This window comes from Stegostoma tigrinum, chromosome 13 (genome assembly GCF_030684315.1).
Source record: "Stegostoma tigrinum isolate sSteTig4 chromosome 13, sSteTig4.hap1, whole genome shotgun sequence".
NCBI lineage: Eukaryota > Metazoa > Chordata > Chondrichthyes > Orectolobiformes > Stegostomatidae > Stegostoma > Stegostoma tigrinum.
This window is the reverse complement of record NC_081366.1, coordinates 10956754-10978420: the sequence shown is the minus strand read 5'-3', so window position 1 is coordinate 10978420 and position 21667 is coordinate 10956754. Positions and strand designations below refer to the sequence as shown.

The window sequence follows — 21667 nt, the reverse complement described above, 5'->3', positions numbered from 1 at the left end:
ATCTGGTTTCAAATTCCATATTCCCATCTACTCCAATAACTCTTTTTTGTCTGCCCTAACAAGTATCTATCTACTTCTGCCTTTAAAATATTTAAGGACCCCTCCTCCACCTCCCCCTGAGGCAGTGTTCCACAGTCCCACTGTAGGGAACATAAAAATCTCCTCATCTCAAGAGTGACGGTGCAGAAACTTATCCATTTCGATCAAGTCACCCCTCACTCTTCTAAACTCTGGTGAAAAAATGCTCATCCTGTCTGACCTGTTTTCAGAAGACAATGACTCATTCACTCAAATATCTCAAATGTATTTACTTCCTTAGATAAGGAGACTAAAACTGCACACAGCATTCAAGTTGTGGTCTTGTGAATGTTCTGTAAGAAACTTGGCGTTAGTACAATATGTAATAGCAACGGTGTGGTATAGCAAAGTGCAAATTCAGTCCTAAGCTTTATGAGTGGGAATCACCAACAAAGGATTTTAGTTTTGATTGCAATTGCTCAATATGATCCCCCATCTTGCCTGTCTACAGAAATGCATCTTTAAGGGGGTAATATCAATTTAGCTAATGGGGAGGCAATTACTGGATTATTAATCCAGAAACCCAGCTAATGTTCTGGGGACTCAGGTTTGAATCCCGCCACAATAGATGGTGGAATTTGAATTCAATAAAAATCTGAAATGAAGAGTCTAATGGTGACCACAAATCCAATGCCAATCGTTGGGAAAACCCACCTGGTTCACTAATGTCCTTTAGGAAAGGAGACTGCCATCCTTACTTGGTCTGGCAGACATGTGACTCCAGACCCACAGCAATGTGGGGGACTCTTAACTGCCCTCTGGGCAATTAGGGATGGGCAATAAATGCTGACCTAGCCAGCGATGCCCTCATCCTGAGAACGAATAAAAGAAAAATCCAGCTTAAATTACCAATATGGAATGGATCATCTACTGTCCATTCTGCTTGATTTGCAGTATTGCCCATTACGTAAATGAGCCCCATGAAGTACAATGTTCAGCCCTTCAAGAAGGGAGTTTAATACAATTCACTGGGACCATGCTGAGGCTAAAAGGGTTACGTTATGAGAATAGTTACGTAGTTACATATCCTGAGTTGCTTAAAAGACTAAGGGTTGATCTAATTTTAATGTTTAGACAACGATTTGATAGGGAACTTATTTCATCGGACTGTGTGGGTTGTCCAGACATAATCACTTTAAAAAAAAAGTTTTAAATCCTGGGATGATTTTCAGTTGCACTTTTGTTAACTGTTTGATGGGATGTGGGTATTACTGGCTGGGTCAGCATGAATTGCTCATTCCTAATTGCCCTTTACATTGTGGTGAGGGGTTGCCTGTTTGAGCTGTTGCAGTCCCTGTGGTAACTTCTTCACACAAAGTCTAGTAGAAATCAAGAACTCTTTCTTGAAAGACCTATTCAATCTGATCATGGACTGGAGTTGGGGGTGGGGTGAGGGGGAAAATCAAGAGAAAATTTCAAAATGAGGATTGCTGGATTTATATTGGAGAGAAGTATAATGCGTTATGGGACCTAAAAGGGGAGATGGAATCTGAGACACAGCTTAGCCATGATTGGATTTAGAGGTAGAACAGGGTTCCAGCTTCTTTCCCACTCTTAAGTAATTTTAGAATTATAATGTGACTGACCTACTGTGTTGTTGGAGTTATTTAAATTTTCCTGGCTGTCAATTAGCCCATCTGTCAGACAGTTTGTCAGCCAGTCAGTATGTCTGTCCTCCTCTCACAGCCAAACAATTCCATTCACACTTCTTGCAACAGCACACACACTCAAGTAGATTGTGTATGATCAGTGTTGGAAATAAGTACAAAGCCACAGAAATGCTGAACCTCTCTCAGCTATCTTTTCCGTGGCAACCTGAATTACTTCACAGACACAGAGCTGTCATTATGTAGAAGAATGTATTTGGCCAAGCATATCCATACTGCTTCTCCAAATAAGCATTATGACCAAGTACCAATCTCCTGCCTTTTCCCGTTAACCCTGATACTGTTTCTATTTAAATAATAACCTCATGCCCCCTCAATTGTCTCAACTGCCAAAACAGCAGGTCCAACCAGTGTATTCCAGACCCAAACGGTTCACCTGCATTTGCTTCTTTTGTAAAAACAAAAAAAAACTGTGGATGTCATAACTCATGAACAAAAATAAAGTTGCTGGGAAAGCTCAGCAGGTCTGGCAGCATCTGTGAAGGAGAAAACAGAGTTAACATTTCGGGTCCAGTGATCCTTCCTCAGAACTGATGGTGGCTGAGAAAACGTCAGTTTATATGCAGAAAATAGGAAGGTGGATGGGGTAGGGAGTAAATGATAGGATAGAGCCCAAAGAGAGAGAAAGACAGTTGGACAGACAAAGGAGTTGCAAACTATCAGGCTGGGAGGGTGAGTAGTTGTTAATGGGGACTGTTAGTGACTAACAACAGGGCGTGTGTAGTGGCAGGCTACGTGGTAACAAGGCCTGGTGTGTGGGGTGGGGGGGCTGGGACATGGAGTTTAGGCCCTAATGTTATTGAACTCAATATTGAGTCCAGAGGGCTGTAGGGTCCCCAAGTGGAAAATGAGGTGTTGTTCCTCCAGCTTACGCTGGGCTTCACTGGAACACTGCAGCAAGCCAGAGACAGGGATGTTGGCCAGGGAACAGGGTGGTGCATTGAAGTGGCAGGCAACAGGTAGTTCAGATGCTGCCAGACCTGCTGAGCTTTTCCAGCAACTTTGTTTTTGCTTCTTTTGTATATGTCCTTATTCATGTGTCTTCATATCTCAATCCTTTTATGAGCAGGAACAGTTTCTCCCTATCTAGCACCGCTACAATTTTGAAAAATTCAATCAAATCTTCTCTTAGCCATCTTTTTAAGGAAAACCATCCCAACTTCCCCAATCTGTCTACTTAGCAGAAGTTTCTTTTCCCTCAAATCCTTCTCATAAACCTTCTGCATTTTTACCAATGTGTTTACATCCTATTTCTCATTTTCTCTTACAGTCTTAATTCCTCAGAATATTTTCCAATGTTCCTGAGTGTACTGTGGATTGCTGGCGTGTTCTTCAACCAGAGTAAGATAAACTTCTTTTGCTTATCTGGTTTAGTTTTTACCCCCTTCCGCTTTCCTTATAAAATTTTACTCCCTCCACATCTGGCAAATCAAAGGCAATCTTTTTCATAATGTATAACGATCAGTAATTCAAATCAGACAAGTTAATTAACATTGCAGAATGAGAGCATAGTGCTAAAGAATAATTTTTAGCAGATAATTTGAAAGGGTTACACCAAATGAATCTTGCACTTATTTAGCAACAGAGGAACACACCATTCGGCCCCTTGAGACTGTTGCATCATGTACGATCATGTTTGATCTGTATTCCCTTTTCTCAACGTTCGCTAAATTGATGGCACTTTTCCTCTAATACAGTGACCACACTTGGAAAGTCCTCCATTGGCTGTAAAGTGCGTTGGCGTGTCCTGAGATCCTGAAAGGCACTGTACAAATGAATGTGATCAGAGATAATGTGAACTGCAGATGCTGGAGAATCCAAGATAACAAAGTGTGAAGCTGGATGAACACAGCAGGCCAAGCAGCATCTCAGGAGCACAAAAGCTGACATTTTGGGCCTGGACCCTTCTTCAGAGCCCAAAATGTCAGCTTTTGTGCTCCTGAGATGCTGCTTGGCCTGCTGTGTTCATCCAGCTTCACACTTTTGTTATCTCTATACAAATGCATGTCTTTCTTTTTTATCACTTGACCCATTTAACATACAAAAGTCTATTGATTCCAGTCTTGAAAACTTCAAAATCCCCCCAGTATCCATGACTTTTTTAGGGAGAGAGTTCTAGATTTTTGGCTCTTCCATCAGGATTTCAATCAATCTGATCATGCACTAGTTTTATTTTCAGAGCCCTGCTAAGTTTTCTTCCAGTATACATCAAATTGTTGACTGTTGTTTGAACGTTATGCTCTAGAATGATCTTCTTAAACTAGTCTTTCAGACAGTGCATTCCAGATTATAACAACTTGCTGTGTAGAAGTATTCTCTTTTACTGCCTTTTCCTTGTTATCTTAAATCTATGTCCAAGTTTTTTAAAAATTAATTAATGGGATGTGGCCACCACTGATTAGCACAGAATTATTGCCTGCCCCTAGATGCCCTTAAGAAGATGGTGCTGGTGAGCTGCTGCCTTGAACTTGTATCTACATGCAAGAATTCCAGGGTTTTGACCCAGTGACATCAAAGGAACAGTGATATCTTCCTAAATCAGGATAATGAGTAGCTTGGTGTTGAAACTTGCAGGTAGTGGTGTTCCTGTGCATCTGCTGCCATTGTCCTTTTCAGATGGTAGTTGTTGGTTTGGAAGGTGATGATCCTTCCAAAAGTGTTGATTTAATCATGTTAAAGCCCACATCATCCTGGATACCTCACCTGGTTTAGTTAGCAAATACAAGGTGGGTGCCTGCATTAAATGCGATGGTTTGAATTGTGGGTACGTGTGGTAACTATCGTCTTGGTTTCTTTCTACACAGCCCTGGCATTTTTCATTGGAGTTCTCTATTTATGCAGCAGGTACAAGTACTTCAAAGGATACTCTGAATCAGCCCTAAAAAGGTGAGACTGAGCTGTCCTTACTCAGACAGCAACTTACGTTCGCGTTTGCTATGGCAATGGCCCAATAAATCAACTGGAAACCAACATGTCACTCTATTTTGTGAGAAATTAATGAATTCTGTGCAGTATAATTCATGAAAGACATTGATGCCTGAGCAAGAGGACGGAGGTGGCTTGATGTTAGCAGCTATGAACATAAGTTGAAAAGTTAGGATTCCTTGGAATGTAAAGTATTAGGAGGTGACCTAAACAGAGAATTTCAGGTTGATGTGAATATTTGATTGAGGGAGACTTCTCCCTCTGATGAGTAGGCTAATGACCAGATTTAATGGATTTAAAAATACTGACAAAAGATCCCTAGCTGTGATGAGAAGTTGTCCTTTCACTCGACGATTTTTGGATCTGGGACATTCATCTGAAAAGATGTTGGGAGCTGACTCTTTAACTATACTGAAAACAGTGTTAGTCAGATACTTGAGGATGCAGACAGGACAATGAAGGGGTTAACTACAACTGTTGTTTCAAAGAGTCAGCCTCAAAGGGCTGAATAACCTACTTCTGTGATGAAAGTTTATATGATTTAAAAATTTAAAGAGCAAGCTGATTACGTTACCATTTTCCCACTGACTCAGACATGTTGCTGGCTTTTACTAGGATCATGATTGATCTCTGCTCCCCGCCCCAATATTGTACTCTTGGTGACCATAATGAGTTGCGGGTGGGAATACTGCCCTCCAGACCTGCTGACCAATCAGAGCTGCTGGCCAATCAAAACTGCTGAACATTTTGATTGGCTGACAGCTCACACAGCCCCAACAGTGCCCGATGTCAGGAGGAGGCGCTGTTGAGACAGCAAACAAATCTCCCCTTCCCCCACCACATCCCAAAACCAGCCCAGTTCGTCCCCTCCCCCCACTGCACCACACAACCAGCCCAGCTCTTCCCCTCCACCCACTGCATCCCAAAACCAGTCCAACCTGTCTCTGCCTCCCTAACCTGTTCTTCCTCTCACTCATCCCTTCCTCCCACCCCAAGCCGCACCTCTATCTCCTACCTACTAACCTCATCCCACCTCCTTGACCTGTCCGTCTTCCCTGGACAGACCTATCCCCTCCCTACCTCCCCACCCATACTCTCCTCTCCACCTATCTTCCTTTCTCTCCATCTTCGGTCCGCCTCCCCCTCTCTCCCTATTTATTTCAGAACCCTCACCCCACCCCCCTCTCTGATGAAGGGTCTAGGCCTGAAACGTCAGCTTTTGTGCTCCTGAGATGCTGCTGGGCCTGCTGTGTTCATCCAGCCTCACATTTTATTGTCTTTCAGAAGAAGCCTTTTGGCAACTGGACCCAGGTGTGTCCTAGACATTTTGGGTGGGGAGCAATTAAGGTGGGGAACCGGGTGAGATGGTGTATTTTGGATGCCAGGTGGTGAGACCCAAAGGTATCTTGATCTTGGCAGTATGTCCCTGATGCTCAAAGGGCAAACTCACTGTGATAGTATAATTATCAACCTACCATAACCAGTTCTAAAGGAAGAGTCCCCTTAGGGGACTCAGTGTTAACTCTGTTCTCCTCCCTACAGATGCTGTCGGACCTGCTGAGTTTCTACAGCATTCTCTGTGTTTGTTCAACCTTCCTTCCTTTCAGTTCTTTCGCCAACCTTGGACATTGGCCCATGTAAGGACCTCCTTTTAAGGAAATTGTTGGAGACACAGCAGGTCTGGCAGCATCTATGGGAAGAAAGCAGACTTAACGTTTTGAGTCCAGTGACTGTTCTGGTGAAGAGGCACCAGGCACAAAACATTAAACTTTGTTTACTTCTCACACATGCTGCCAGACCTGCTGAGTTGCTCTCGCAATATTTGTTTTTGTTTCAGATTAATTAAGTGTGTTTGGTAACCTCTTATAAATCTACTCAGCCTGGGTTGTTGCTAAATGTTTTCATTCATTAATTGCACATGGGCATTGATATTTAGACAAGCATTTGTTGTCCATTCCTAATTGCCCTTGAGAAGGTAATCATAGAGTCATAGAGATTTACAGCGTGGAAACAGACCTTTTGGTTTAACTCATCCATGCAGGCCCGGTATCCTAAATAAATTTAGTCCTAGTGAAGAAGGTGAACTGCCCTCTTAAGCCACTGCAATTCTGAGGATGTAAGTACACCGACAGTCCTGAGAGAGAGTGTGTTCCAGGATTTTGACCCAGCAATATTGAAGGTGTGATGATGTAATTCCAAGTTACGATGGTAAGTGGCTTGGTCGGGAACTTGATGGTGGTGATCTTCCCATGTGTCTGCTACTCTTGTCCTTCTAGATGGTATGGGTTGAGTCTAGAAGATGCTGTTGAGGGAGCTTCTGTAGTGAATTGTTACAGTGCATCTTGTAGGTGGCCCACACTGCTACCACTGTGCATTGGTGGAGGGAATCAATGTTGATGGTGTGGATGGGATACCAAAACAAATGGGTTGCTTTGTCCTGGATGGTATCAAGCTTTTTGAGTGTTTTTGGAGCCATGCTGATCTAGTCAAGTGGCAAGTATTCCATCACACCCCTAACTTGTGTCTTGTAGATGGTTGGATAGACACAAGACGTAGGAGGTGAGCTACTTGCTGTAGAATTGCCAACTGTAATGACTTAGGAGCTAGGCTGTGAGAAGTCTTCCTTGCACCCCTGACATAACTTGCTTTGGATGACCTCACATTTCCACAACACCACAATCCCCAACCAGATCAGTTCTAGTTGTTCAAGTTCATCCTATGTTTGGGACCCAGAAACATGAAGAGATCATTCAGCTCCTCAAGATTATGGCTAATCTACATGTAATTCCAGTTACTTGCCCTGGATCTGTGACCTGTTTAGCTTTGGTCAGCAAAATTTCACCAATCTCTGATTTATTGAGCTAACACCTACTGTTTTGTGGGAGAGCTCCTCACCTCTGTTACGCATAGCATGATGAAATCTTGCCTAATGCCTCTCTTGAATTATAGCTAAAGGTACTTGAAAGACTGAATGACTCTTACAGCATCTGCAGAAAAAGAAGCTCAGTTAATGATAGTCTTACGCAGATTGCTACTCAGTCCCTTTTGTATGAAAAGAAAGAGCTTTTGCATTTCTGACAGGAGATTCCAATTAGGTCTCTTTCAGAAATACAGAGCTGTACTTCCATTTTGAAGTTCTCTCGTTGCACAGAAGTGTCATAGCAAGGCAAACCACAGCCCTTAATCATAGCAATCATCTGCCATATTCTGGAATGTAAATGCCCAGATTCACAGCCACTTTCACTGCAGTTATCAAATGGTGACTCCATAAGATTACTGTGAGGTGGAGAGATGGTTGGAGAGTTGTGTGCTAAAATGAGTAGGGGGATGATTGCCAGATAAATAGGATGCTGGCTGCAGGTTGCCAGATAAGTAGAGTAGGATGCATTGGGTGTAGGTAGGAGGTAGGGTGCAATATGGGTAAGGGGGTAGATTGTGAAAGACATACAATGCATAGGGTGCCAGGATGCAAGGTGACAAGGGGGACCTGGTTAGCGACACAGTGTTGAGGGTGGTTTGGGATGGGTGAAGGAATTGGGTATGGTGGCAGTGGAGAAGGGTGGGTGGACATAGTAGGAACTGCAGATGCTGGAGAATCTGAGATAACAAGGTGTCTAGGCCAAGCAGGAAAGCTGATGTTTTGGGCCTAGCCCCAGAAGGGTGGACGTCGTGCTGGTGGTGGGGTTTGGGCCCAGTGGCAGGGAAGGTTGGGGTGTCAGTTTCTGGGAAGGGTTAGGGTACATGTGGAGACAAGTTAGGTACCAGAGTGGAGGAAGGAGGAGCATGTCTGAAAATGGTGGAAGGGGGCTTGACTCCCAGGGATGTTGAGTCCAGAACGGCTGAAGGATGGGGCTGAATTGGAGCAGAGGATGAGGTGCCACATGTTGAGCAGAACAAAGGTGTCCATGAGTCTAAGGAATCTGGGACAGCTATAGGTAGAGATGTCCCTGCTAAGTATGGGATCAGTCAGGAGTAAGACAATGTAACAGACAAACTTTATCTGAGTGACTATTTGCTTACTTTCATCAAAACCCTACAAAGTATCCAATTTAACTGGATACTTCCTTAGAATTCCTACGGTGTGGGAACAGGCCACTAGGCCCAACAAGTCCACATTGACGCTCCAAAGAGCATCCCACCCAGACCCATCCCCATATCCTTTCCCTGTAACCCTACATTTCCCATTGCTAACACACTTAATCTACACACCCCTGAACACTACGGGCAATTTAGCACGGCCAATCCACCTAGCGTGCACATCTTTGGACTGTGCAAAGAAACTGGAGCATCCAGAGGGGAAACATGAAGACAAGGGGAGAATGTACAACCTCTACACAGGCAGTGAACTGAGGGTGGAATCAAATCTGGCTCCCTGGCGCAGTGAGGCGGTAGTGCTAACCATTGCTGGAGTATTCTAAGCTTAGCAGAATCTTCAATTTCCCAGGCAATTCCCTCTGGGGTGTGCTACAATGGGAATTCTACAGAGTCCCATGTGCAGCTCCTATCTACACTGGAATAGTGACTGTCTGGCCAGTATAAAACCCAGGCCAATATAACATCTCCATGGAACCCTCTTGTGAATGGCTGCTCTCTAATTTGACAGATGTCCCATTGCTCAAAGACAGGTATTGGCATTAATATCAGGAAGGGTCAGTTTTAAAATTTAGTAATAGAGTCATACAGATATACAGCATGGAAACAGACCCTTTGGTCTAACTCACCCCATGCTGACCAGATATGTTAAACAAATTTAGTCCCATTTGCTGGCAAATGGCCCACATCTCTCTAAGTGCTTCCTATTTATATACCCACCCAGATATTTTTTTAAATGGTGTAATTTTACCAGCCTCCACCACTTCCTCTGGCACCTCATTCCATACACATATTCTGTGTGAATCAGTTGCCATTTAGGACCCTTTTAAATCTTTCCCCTCTCACCTTAAACCTATGCCCTCTAGTTTTGGACTCCCGCCACCCCAGATAAAAGTTCTTGTCTATTTACCTAATCCATGCTCCCCATGATTTTATAAGCCTCTATAAGGCCACCCCTCAGCCTCTGACACTCCAGGGAAAATAGTCCCAGTCTATTCAGCCTCTCTCTATAACTCAAACCGTCCAGCCCTGGCAACATCCTTTGTAAATTTAAGTCTTTTCTGAACCATTTCAAGTTTCACAACATCCTTCTGATAGCAGGGAGACCAGAATTGCACACAGCATTCCAATAGTGGTTGAAGTAATGTCCTGTGCAGATGAAACATGACCTCCCAACTCATAAACTTGAAGTGGTGACCGATAATGGCCAGCATACCAAACGCCGCCTTCACCATCCCATCTACCTGCGACTCCACTTTCAAGGAACTATGAACCTGCATTCCAAGGTCTCAATGTTCAGCAACACTCCCCAGGACCTTACCATTAAGGTATAAGTCCTAGATAATAAAATGTGAGGCTGGATGAACACAGCAGGCCCAGCAGCATCTCAGGAGCACAAAAGCTGATGTTTCGGGCCTGGACCCTTCATCAGAGAGGGGGATGGGGTGAGAGTTCTGGAATAAATAGGGAGAGAGGGGGAGGCAGACCGAAGATGGAGAGAAAAGAAGATAGGTGGAGAGGAGAGTATAGGTGGGGAGGTAGGGAGGGGATAGATCAGTCCAGGGAAGACAGACAGGTCAAGGAGGTGGGACGAGGTTAGTAGGTAGGAGATGGAGGTGCGGCTTGGGGTGGGAGGAAGGGATGGGTGAGAGGAAGAACAGGTTAGGGAGGCAGAGACAGGCTGGAATGGTTTTGGGATGCAGTGGGTGGAGGGGAAGAGCTGGGCTGGTTTTGGGATGCGGTGAGGGAAGGGGAGATTTTGAAGCTGGTGAAGTCCACATTGATACCATTGGGCTGCAGGGTTCCCAAGCGGAATATGAGTTGCTGTTCCTACAATCTTCGGGTGGCATCATTGTGGCACTGCAGGAGGCCCATGATGGACATGTCATCTGAAGAATGGGAGGGGGAGTGGAAATGGTTTGCGACTGGGAGGTGCAGTTGTTTATTGTGAACATTTGGTGGCATTGCTGATCTTTAAGAGGCCCCATTCTCTCCCTAATTACCCTTTTGTCCTTTTGAATTTGTAGAATCTCGTTGGGTTCTCTTTAACCCCATTTGTTAAAGCTGCCTCATGCCCCCCTTTTGCCCTCCTGATTTCCGTCTTAGGTTTACTCCTACTGCCTTTATACTCATCTAGGGATTCAGTTGATTTCTGCTGGCTATACCTGACATGTGCTTCCTTCTTATTCTTAACCAAAACCTCAATTTCTTCAACCATCCATCATTCCTTGCACTTACCAGCCTTGCCCTTCACCCTAACAGGAACACATTGTTTCTGGGCGTTCATAATCTCATTTTTGAAGGCTTCCCGTTTTCCAGCCATCCTTTTATCTGCAAACATCTTCCCCCAATCAACTTTTGAAAGTTGTTGCCTAATACTATCAAAATTGGCCTTTCTCCAGTTTAGAGCTTCAAACTAAAACAATTATGGTCACTGGCCCTAAAGTGCTCCTCCACTGACATTTCTGTTACCTGCCCTGCCTTATTTCCCAAGAGTAGGTCACGTATTGCACCTTTTCTAGTAGGTATATACACAAACTGAATCAGAAAATTTTCTCACACACACTTACCAAATCCATTCAAGCCCTTAACACTGGCAGTCCCAGTCTATGTTTGGAAAGTTAAGACCCTCTACCATAACCACCCTATTATTCTTACACATAACTGAGATCTTCATACAAATTTGGGGTGGGGGGTGGGAGGTGTTGGTGGTGGTGCTTTTATAATATGATCTCAATCAGATGATAATCACTTTCTTATTTCTCAGCTCCATCCAAATAACTTCCCTGGGCATGTTCCCAGGAATACCCTCCCCAAGTATGGCTGTAATATTATCCCTAATCAAAAACACCACTCCCCTTTCTCTAGTGTCCCCGTCTCTATCATTCCTCTGGAACGTTAAGCTGTCAGTCCTGTCCATCCTTGAGCCACGTCTCTGCAATTTCTATGATATCCCAGTTCCATGTTCCCACCAGTTAATCTGCCTTACCTGTTAGACCTCTTGCATTGAAATAACTGCAGTTTATTTATCAGTCCTGTCTTGTTCTCTGCTTTGTTCCTGCCTGCCCTGACTGTTTGACTTACTCCTTTTCCCAGCTGTACCAGTCTCAGACTGATCTCTTTCCCCACTAACTCCCTGGGTCCCACCAACTCCACCCCCATTACTAGTTTAAATCCTCCTGAGCAGCTCTAACAAATCTCCCTGCCAGTATCTTAGTCCCCTTCCAATTCAGGTGCAGACCGTCCTCCTTATACAGGTCACTTCCACCCCAGAAGTGATTCCAATGATCCAAAAATGTGAATCCTTCTCCCCTGCACCAGCTCCTCAGCCTTGCATTCATCTGCTCTATTCCTCCCATTCCTATCCTCACTAGCTTGTGGTATCAAGAGTAATCCAGATATTACTATGCTTGAGGGCCTACTTTATAAATTCCTGTTGAACTTCCTATATTCTCCCCTCAGAATCTCATCCTTTTCTCTTCCTATGTCAGTAGTTCCAATGAGTGCACAACCTCCTCCTGGTCCCTCTCCCCTTGGAGAATAGTCTGCACACTTTCCAAGATATTCTGGTTCCAGGGAGGCACTACAGCATTCTCATGTCTTGCTGTTGACCTCAGAAACATCTGTCCGTGCCTCTGACAAGACAGTCCCCTATCACAATCAACAGCTTGGAACCTGATGTACCCCTCATTAGATTGCAGCCAGTCTCGATATCAGAAACCTGGCTATCAGTGCTACATTCTCCCGAGAGTCCATCATCCACTACATTTTCTAAAACAGCACATTCGTTTGAGATGGGGACAGCCACAGGAGACTCCTACACTACCTACCTCCCTCTCCCACCTTTCCTGGCAGTAAATCATCTACCTGACTGCATCTGCAGTTTTTCTCCCTTCCTACAGCTGCTATTCATCACACCCCCTAGCTCCTGTAAATTCCTCATTGCCTCTAACTGCCACTCCAACTGATCCATGCAATCCGATAGGATTCGCAACCAAGCACACTTCCCACAAACAGAGTCATCAGGAACACGGAATCTCTCCCCAATCTCCCACATTGGATAAGAAGAGCACATCACTCTACTAAAGGCCATCTATGCACCTTAACAATCCACAGAACCAGAAACTAGCACAGCCTTACTGCACTAAAACACTGCTTCAAGATAGCTTAGTTCCCACGTTTTGAATTTTTAAAGTAAAATCAAGAAGCAGATCTCAATAAAAACATATAAACAAAAAAGAAACCACCCTGCACTATTGCAGACTTACAAAAGCAAGTAAGAATACACTTTAAAACTAGCCAGTTAAAAGCTCCCTTTCTGTAATCTCTGCAAACAGATATTTCCACAGCTGCGAAATTCACTGGTTGTTTATTTTTCTTAGAACTAACTCCTATGTCCGGAGATACTTGAAACTAAACAGCAAAGGCAGCAGCTGTGCAGATTCATTGTTGGGTCAAACAAGAAACAGAGGAGGTTGAGGGGAAATTTGAAGTGAGTTGTATGAAATTGTAAGGAGCTAGGATAGAGTAGATGGGAATGGCCTTTTTACTTTGGCGTAGAGATCAGTGACTGGGGGCATGGGTTTAACATAATTGGGAAAATATATTAGACTGGAGATGAGAAGAAATATTTTGACGCAGAGAGTTGCAGGGGACTAGATCTCACTATCTGAAAAGGTAGTGAAGGCAGTACAAAAATAGAAATTGCTGGCAAAGCTCAGCAGGTCTGGCAGCATCTGTGGAGAGAAATCAGGGTTAACGTTTCAGGTTGATTGATTCTTCTGCTTCTGTGATAGCAGGAGCTGCAGATGCTGAAGAACCTGAGACAACCAAGTGTAGAGCTGGATGAACACAGCAGGCCAATCAGCATCAGAGGAGCAGGAAGGCTGATGCCTCGGGCCTAGTCCCTTCAGGCCTTCCTTCTATTTCTGTCTCTGATTTACAGCATCTGCAGTTCTTCCAGGTTTTATCTGGTGAAGACAGTACTTCAAGTCCTGTTCAGCTGTGGACCAAATCCTGGAAAATGGGATCAGGCCAAGTAGCCCTTTCTGTGCTATAAACTTGCTCTACTCCAATATTTTATTCCTTTTCATCCAACTTCATTTTATCATTGTCTCTGAAAAGACTCAAGAGTAACTTGTCAGCACTGCATAGCTAAATAATGTGCTCACCTCCTCACTAATGTTCATATTTTTCAGGTACTGGAACATCATTGAGCCCATAGTTTATTGGCTGTGCTATAGATTTAGTAATCCAGAGTTGTGAATCAAGACCATGTTGCGGCAAGCAGGGAATTTAAGATTAAGTGGGACTGTAAAGAATTTCATAGAATCATCCCATCAAATCTGTACCATCAAAAATTCAATTCAAAAATCTGCACTAGTCCACTTCCCAGTATTAGGCCTGTAGCTTTGGAATGCTGTGACATAACAAGTGCTCATCCACTTTTTGAAAGGCTGCAAGGTTCCTGCTTCAATTACCTTCCCAGCAAGTGCATTCCAAATTCCCACCAATTTCTGGCTGAAAAAGATTTCCGTCAAGTTCCCTCTAAATCTCCCGCCTTTCACCGTAAAAGTATGCCTCTTGTTTTTGACCCATGGGAGCAGCTGCTTTCCATTTACCTTGTCCATGCCCCTCATAATCTTTCCACCTCCATCAGGTCCCCTCCTAACCTCCTCAGCTTTAAAGGAAGCAACCTGAGCCTATCCAGCCCTCTTCACAGCTAAAGTGCGCAACAACTTAGTGGATTTCCTTTGAACCCCCTCCAGCACAGCCACATCCTTTCTGTGGTGTGGTGACCGGAACTGCGCAGGATGCCCCAGCTGTCGTCTAACCAAAATAATAAAATGTGAGGCTGGATGAACACAGCAGGCCAAGCAGCATCTCAGGAGCACAAAAGCTGACGTTTCGGGCCTAGACCCTTCATCAGAGGGGAGAGATTCCCTGAGGTTGGTCCGGAGGGAGGAGGGTAACTTCTTCAGGTTAGGCATCCCTGGAAGAGGCTTCGCAGTGAGGTTAAAATAGTATCAGAGATAATGGGAACTGCAGATGCTGGAGAATTCCAAGATAATAAAATGTGAGGCTGGATGAACACAGCAGGCCAAGCAGCATCTCAGGAGCACAAAAGCTGACGTTTCGGGCCTAGACCCTTCATCAGAGCAGAATTCCAAGATAATAAAATGTGAGGCTGGATGAACACAGCAGGCCAAGCAGCATCTCAGGAGCACAAAAGCTGACGTTTCGGGCCTAGACCCTTCATCAGAGGGGAGAGATTCCCTGAGGTTGGTCCGGAGGGAGGAGGGTAACTTCTTCAGGTTAGGCATCCCTGGAAGAGGCTTCGCAGTGAGGTTAAAATAGTATCAGAGATAATGGGAACTGCAGATGCTGGAGAATTCCAAGATAATAAAATGTGAGGCTGGATGAACACAGCAGGCCAAGCAGCATCTCAGGAGTACAAAAGCTGACGTTTCGGGCCTAGACCCTTCATCAGAGCAGAATTCCAAGATAATAAAATGTGAGGCTGGATGAACACAGCAGGCCAAGCAGCATCTCAGGAGCACAAAAGCTGACGTTTCGGGCCTAGACCCTTCATCAGAGCCAACCATCAGGGTCTAACCAAAGTTCTGTATAGCACCAACGTGATCTCTCTGCTCTTATAGTCTATGCCATAACTGATAAAAACAAGTTTGCCTTCATACCTATCCTATTAACCTGCCCTGCCTTCAGGAATCTCTGGACAAGCACCTCAAGATCCCTCAATTCCTTTGAGCTGCCTAGTGTCCTTCTATTCATGAGTATTCCCTTGTCTTTTTCCTTCGTCCAAAATGCATCACTTCACACTTATCAGGGTTAAATTCTATCTGCTATTGATCCTCCTGCAATCTAACACCTTCTTTCTCACCTTAGCCCCCCATTTTCATCCACAAACTCATTGATCATCTTATCATTTAGGTTATAATGATTTATGTATCATTTAAATGTAATCTGGAGTTAAAAACTTAATATCAACTATTATGTTGCTGTACAAGTCTTTTCCAGTTCATTCATATTCTTCAGAGGTAGAATCTCCCAACCACTCCCAAACTTTATATTCAATTCCCGACTCAGAGCAATGTGGCTTAATTTTAATTTTCCTGTGAACTGAAAAAGAAATGAAGAACTGCAGATGCTTGAAATCAGCATCCACTGATCTGTTTTGAAGAGTCACTGGACCCAAAACATTAACTCTGCCTTGTCTTCATAGATGCTGCCGGATCTGCTGGGTTTTCTCAGCAATTTCCATTTTTGTTATGGCTAGATTGCATTACTTGATAGAGTAGTGCTGGCGGAATCAATCATATCTTTCAGGAAAGCATGGAACAAATTACTTGAAAGGACAAAAATTACAAGTCTGTGAGGAAAGTGCTTAAGGAGTGAGACTAATTGACTAACTCCTTCAAAGAGCTAGTAAAGGTATGATGGACGAAATGGCCGCCTTCAGTGATGAAAATAATATCATTTCTATTCTATTTTCACGTTATATTTCAGTAACTTCCTATTTGTTTTCTTTGCCTAACTGACGAATTCCTCTTTCCTTCCTGCTAGGTTGCGTCCATTATACTTCAGTGCGACTATGCTCTGGATTCTGCTAGGCTTGGCTTCAATCGGAGTCCTCAATCAGTTGTCTTCTCAATATCTTGGTTATAATCCCATAACTGCCGCAAGGAGCCACATCGAATTGTGAAAGATTTCTGTTCGACAGCTTCTATCTTGAGCATTGCCAGTCAGAAAATATGATAACCATAATTTGATGGCAAAACTAACAATATTTTATTTATTTTTTATATCTTATTTTGGTCCCAGTTGAACTTTTGAGGCTGAGGTCATGAAGTTAGTCTCTCTAAGTCTTAATGACTAACTATTTGGCAGCATTTTAACAATGCCTTTGGTCACTGATCTCTGGGAGCCTTGTCTTCAAAGGGTGCTTTGATGATTGAAGTAACTGTGACTCTGATACAGTTGCTAATTTCCTCAGAAGTGCACCATCCCTATTAAAATCTGTACAATTGAAATCACAGGCTCTAATTGCAAAATCTTTGCAGCAGAGAAGCAACTCAACTGCTCATGTTGGTCTTTTTGTTCCACATGCCTTCTCCTTTCCTGTTACATTTCACCTGACCAATATATCGTATTTCTTCCTCACTCCTGTGTATTTCTGTATTTTTCACTGCAAATATATCATTCATGTTGGCTACTCCCTGTGCTAGTGAGATACACACTCAGCACTCTCTAGGTAAAGGCATTTCTCCTGCATTCTCATTTGGATTTATTAACAACTGTCTCATATACAGCTGCTTGGTGGTACAGAGCTTGCTTGCATGTTGCTGAAAAGAGAGACAAATGCGGACAGTTTTCATCTGTACTCATCAAGGCAAGTGTAAGAATGCCATTTCAGATGATTACAATAATTTAGACTCCAAGAATAAAGAGAGTTGATTGGTTGGCAAGTCAGTACTGATATGCTAAGGTGTTGCTTCGATGGTAAGTTCAGACATAATGGGTCAAATGGCTGCCTTCTGCACCATAATAGTTCTGTGATTCTGTTGTTGACCTTTTTATTCGATATCTTCTTAACTTTTGTTTTAATACATTGTTCTTAACTTTTTGGCAGCTAACTTGTATGAATAGCAACCAGCTTTGGTCTCTCTCACAAGTAAAACATATTTAACATACTAAATCCTAATTAATTCTAAAGACCTCTACCAGGTCACCCTTTGGCCTTTTCTTTTCTATACAAGAACTTGCATTTGTATAGAAACTGCAATATAGTAGAATATTTACAGGGGAAGCAAAACTCAACGTTGAGTTACATTTGGTGATCATAGGACACGTTGTTAAAGGCTTGAGAAAGAGAGAGATTTTAATTTAAACAGTATCTTAGGAGTGAGAGGCAGGACAATGGTGTGATTTAGTGTTCACTTACCAAAACCTGGGGCCTGGGCAGTTGAACGTACAGCCATCGGTAATGGGAGAGCTAAATTGGGGGAACAAGAGTTGGAGAAGTGTAGATATTTTGGCAGTTGTGGGTTGGAGGAACTGACAGAAATAGGGAGACATGTGGCTATGGAGTGATTCAAAAACAAGGAAGACAATTTTAGAGTTGGAGTGCTGCTATTCTGGTATAGGCCAGTGAGCATTGAGCTGATGCAAGAATAAGACTTGAAGTGAGTCAGGAAGAGGGTAGCAGAGTTTTGGATGAACTCAAGTTTAGAGAGGGTGGAGAAAAGAGCTGCAGCCTGTTCAATTTTCCTAATGGTTGTAACCCTTTTATTTCCGTGTTATTTTTGTTAGTTTTATTTTGAATCTTCTCTAATATTTCTCTATCCATTTTATACAGTGGAACTCAAATGCGTCAGCCCATCGTTCTAACATTTTTCAATTCTGTCCCTTCAGAAATGAACATGAGCATTGTGTTTGCATTTTGATTGCCTTTTTAATTTGCATTGCTTTACTGGTTTGTACATTCATACAGCTGTTAAACTGTTCTGACCAAACAATGTTCTGACCAAAGTCTGGTGATTCACATTTAATATTTTCTTGTACTTTTACTCTGTGTAATCATTTCTCTTTCAACTTTCTGTAATTCACAAATTTTGCAAATAAGCTTCAGATTCCTAATTTCAAATTGTTTGTGTTCTTTTGACGCAACCAATATTCCTAGTATCTGACTCTAGCTCTCTGTGAGGAATGTTGCTGGAAGATGAACATTGACTCACTCAAATGTGATTCTATTCATTATCTCTAATTGATAAATGCTGCCTGTATATGCATTAGCTTTTTTAAAACATGAGTTATATTAAAATATAAATAAAGGTGGAACATGTTGCACAAAGATTCCAGTTTGTAAATTTGAACAAAACAATCATTTTCACTTGACATAGTGGGAAATCAGCTGAGGGGTCTCTCTCTTCCACTACACTAAGAGATCATGATTACGTTATCCCTGTGAAAGAACTTGCATTACTATAGAACCTTTCGCGTCCTCAAGGTTTCCAAATTTGCTTTATAGCCAACAAGATACTTTAGATGTAAAATGCAGTTTAAAATAGGGAACAGGGCAGCCAGTCCAACAGACAATAAAGTGAGAATGAAGAGGAAATGTTTTGGTGAGATTATTTGGAACATAAAAATGGTTCAAGAGTCAATGTAGGGGAGAAGTTTGATTTTTCTGTTGCTTTGAGAACATGACTGTGGGATTTTTTCCGTTCACTTGAGAGAGCTGACAGGACCTCACTTTGATGATTTATCTGAGAGATGACACATTTGGCACAGTAGCACTCCATCATGTCTGCATTGGCAGTGACTACCTAGATTTTGTGCTCAAATCTCGGGCATGGTTCTTGAGCATATAATCTTCTAATTCAGAGGCAAATATATTGCCTACTGAGGTACAGCCGACAGCTCAATTCAACAGATTGCCCTCTGCCCGAACTGAGCTTCAAGTTATGTCATAGTCTTGGCATTAAGAGAGAAAAAGAAATGAAGTTTGAGTTTGATATGTAAGAATAAGATCTACTGTAGACAGCTTGCAAAATGTCACCACTCTCTGGCACCATCTTGAATCTAAATTTAAATTAGTGAGTAATGGGAGTGGAGAATATCCACCCCAGTTCCATTCCCAATAACCATTACAAAACAAATCCATGTCAGAGCCAAGGACAGTATAAATACCATGTCTTTTCATTTTTCTGTATTTTTAATTGTAAACTAAAATGCGAAACAGCTTGTCAGGATTGCTACATGATTTGAAAGTCAGTAACTTGATATTCATGGTGAACACCATGTGCACAGTTATAGGCTACAACCGTTGTCACTGACTGAATGGAACCAAGCAGTTCTGTATAAATGGAGCCTTGCTTGGCAACAAGTACAGAAATTGGTTTGTGGACTGGTGACCAGCTACCGATGACAGAGGCCTTCTGCCTGCTGACAATGGTGATTGGTTTTCAGGTAGCTGAACAGCTTGGGGCTGTGTACAAAATGCAAAGCCATAGGGAAGCCTTTCGGCTTTCCCCAGCTTAGGAGCTTTCTCTGTTTTATATAGGAAAAGCTTGAAATAACCCCGTTTATCTTTCCTTCAACAGTTGTAGTAATCTGGGTCTTAATGAATAAGCCAGAGATGTTTTAGAAGTGCCTTTTACGAACCAGTGTAAGCATTTGGAGAAGGATGACAGAGAAGTAGCATTCTGACTTGCCCAAGAATCATACAAACCATATCAGCAGCCCTTGTGAACAGGACCTTGTGAATTCTTTATCCAGTTTCTCTGTCCATCCTTAACCCATGTTAATTTTTCCCTGTGTGTGTGTGTGTAAGGGGAAGTTTATAAAGGTGATTAGATCAACTTAGTAGAGTTGTATACTGATGATTCATAATGTTCACCTGTAGTTTGAGTTTAATTACTTGTAATAAATGTAATTTTTTTAAATGTACAGAAATCTGGTCTGTGCTTTCTTTGTCTCAAAGATAGGTCAATTTAAGAATCTTTGTGAGCCTTTAAAACCTTGAACTTTTGCAGACTCTGGGAATGGCACAACTTGATTTCCATTGTGTTACCTGAGTAAATCATGGTAACAGAGAACAGCAAGCTTAACATCATGTTTAACATAGCATCATACAGTGCAGAAACCCTTCAGCCCATCAATTCTGCACCACCAAAGCTATACCTAAATCTACACTGGTGCCACTTTTCAGGACTTGTCTCATAGCTTGATTGTCATGACTCTTCAAGTGCAAATCTAACCACTTTTTAAATGTTGTGAGGTTACCTGCCTCAAATACCCTTCCAGGCAATACGAGCCACACTCCCAACACCCTCTAGGTGAAAAAGTTATTCCTCAAATCCTCTCTTAAATCTCCTGTCTTTCACTGTAAAATAATGTCCCTTGTCATTGACTCCCCAACTAAGGGGAACGGCTGCTTTCTACCCACCCTGTCTATATCCTTCATAATCTTATACACCTCAGTAAGGTTACCCCCTGTTCTGCCAACCTTAGCTGCTCCAAAGTAAATAACCCCAGTTTATCAGCCTCTCTTCATTGCTAAAGTGCTCCAATCTTGTCTGCAACCCCTCCAGTGTAATCACATCTTCCTATAGTGCAGTGACAAGCAGCAGAACATAAGATGCTAACCTTGAGCCAATGATTGGCAAGTTATGGCACACAGAAGCCATGGAATGACCATTATTAGCACTCCATGGCAGTTAATGGCAATGTCATCTCTGACTCATTACCATAACTCAGAAAGCAACAATCATACCAGCTAGCTTTCCTTGCCAAAATGTTGATACAATTCTTAACAAAGTCACGAATGGCATCCTGTGTAAAACCATAAGAAATTGGATCAGGAGTAGGCTATTCAGCTCCTCGATCCTGCTCTGCCATTCAAAAGGATCATGACTGATCCGACACTCCTGGCATCTGCTATCCCGTCCATTCCCAATATTTCTTGATTCCCTACTGATCTAGAATCTATCTATTTCAGCCTTAGTATGGCAGCTTTTCTCCAGTTATCCAACTGTCAGGTTTGTCTTCAGATTTTTGGATAATTAGAGTCAATGCACCTGGTACCTCTATAGCTAGTCCCTTTGGGATCTTCAGATGCAAGCTATCAGAGCCATGGATTGTATCTGCCTTTAGTCCCATTAGTTTGTCTAATAGGATTATCACAAAGATGTAACAGTCTTGCTTCAACCTTCTTGGCTAGTCTGCAGCCTTTAACATAATTGACCACACCATCCTCCTCCACTGACTCTCCATCATTGCCCAACCGGAGGGGAATTCTCCAGTTGGTTTTTATCCTTGTCATTTTAATCATATCCAGGAAATCTCAGCCATGAGTTCTCTTCCTGTTCCTACACATTTACCTG

At 42.8% G+C, this 21667-nt stretch overlaps 1 protein-coding gene across 1 annotated transcript in view; it reads left to right on the top strand.

Moving 5' to 3' along the window:
• Positions 1-20237, top strand: part of ltc4s (leukotriene C4 synthase) — a 37934-nt gene extending 17697 nt beyond the window's left edge. Inside the window, exons 3-5 of the mRNA XM_048543783.2 lie at positions 3016-3086; positions 4550-4631; positions 16347-20237. Of these exons, the coding sequence (XP_048399740.1) occupies positions 3016-3086; positions 4550-4631; positions 16347-16485 (292 nt within the window). The 3' untranslated portion in view covers positions 16486-20237. The remainder of the gene's footprint in view (positions 1-3015; positions 3087-4549; positions 4632-16346) is intronic.
• The last annotated feature ends 1430 nt before the right edge of the window (positions 20238-21667 follow it).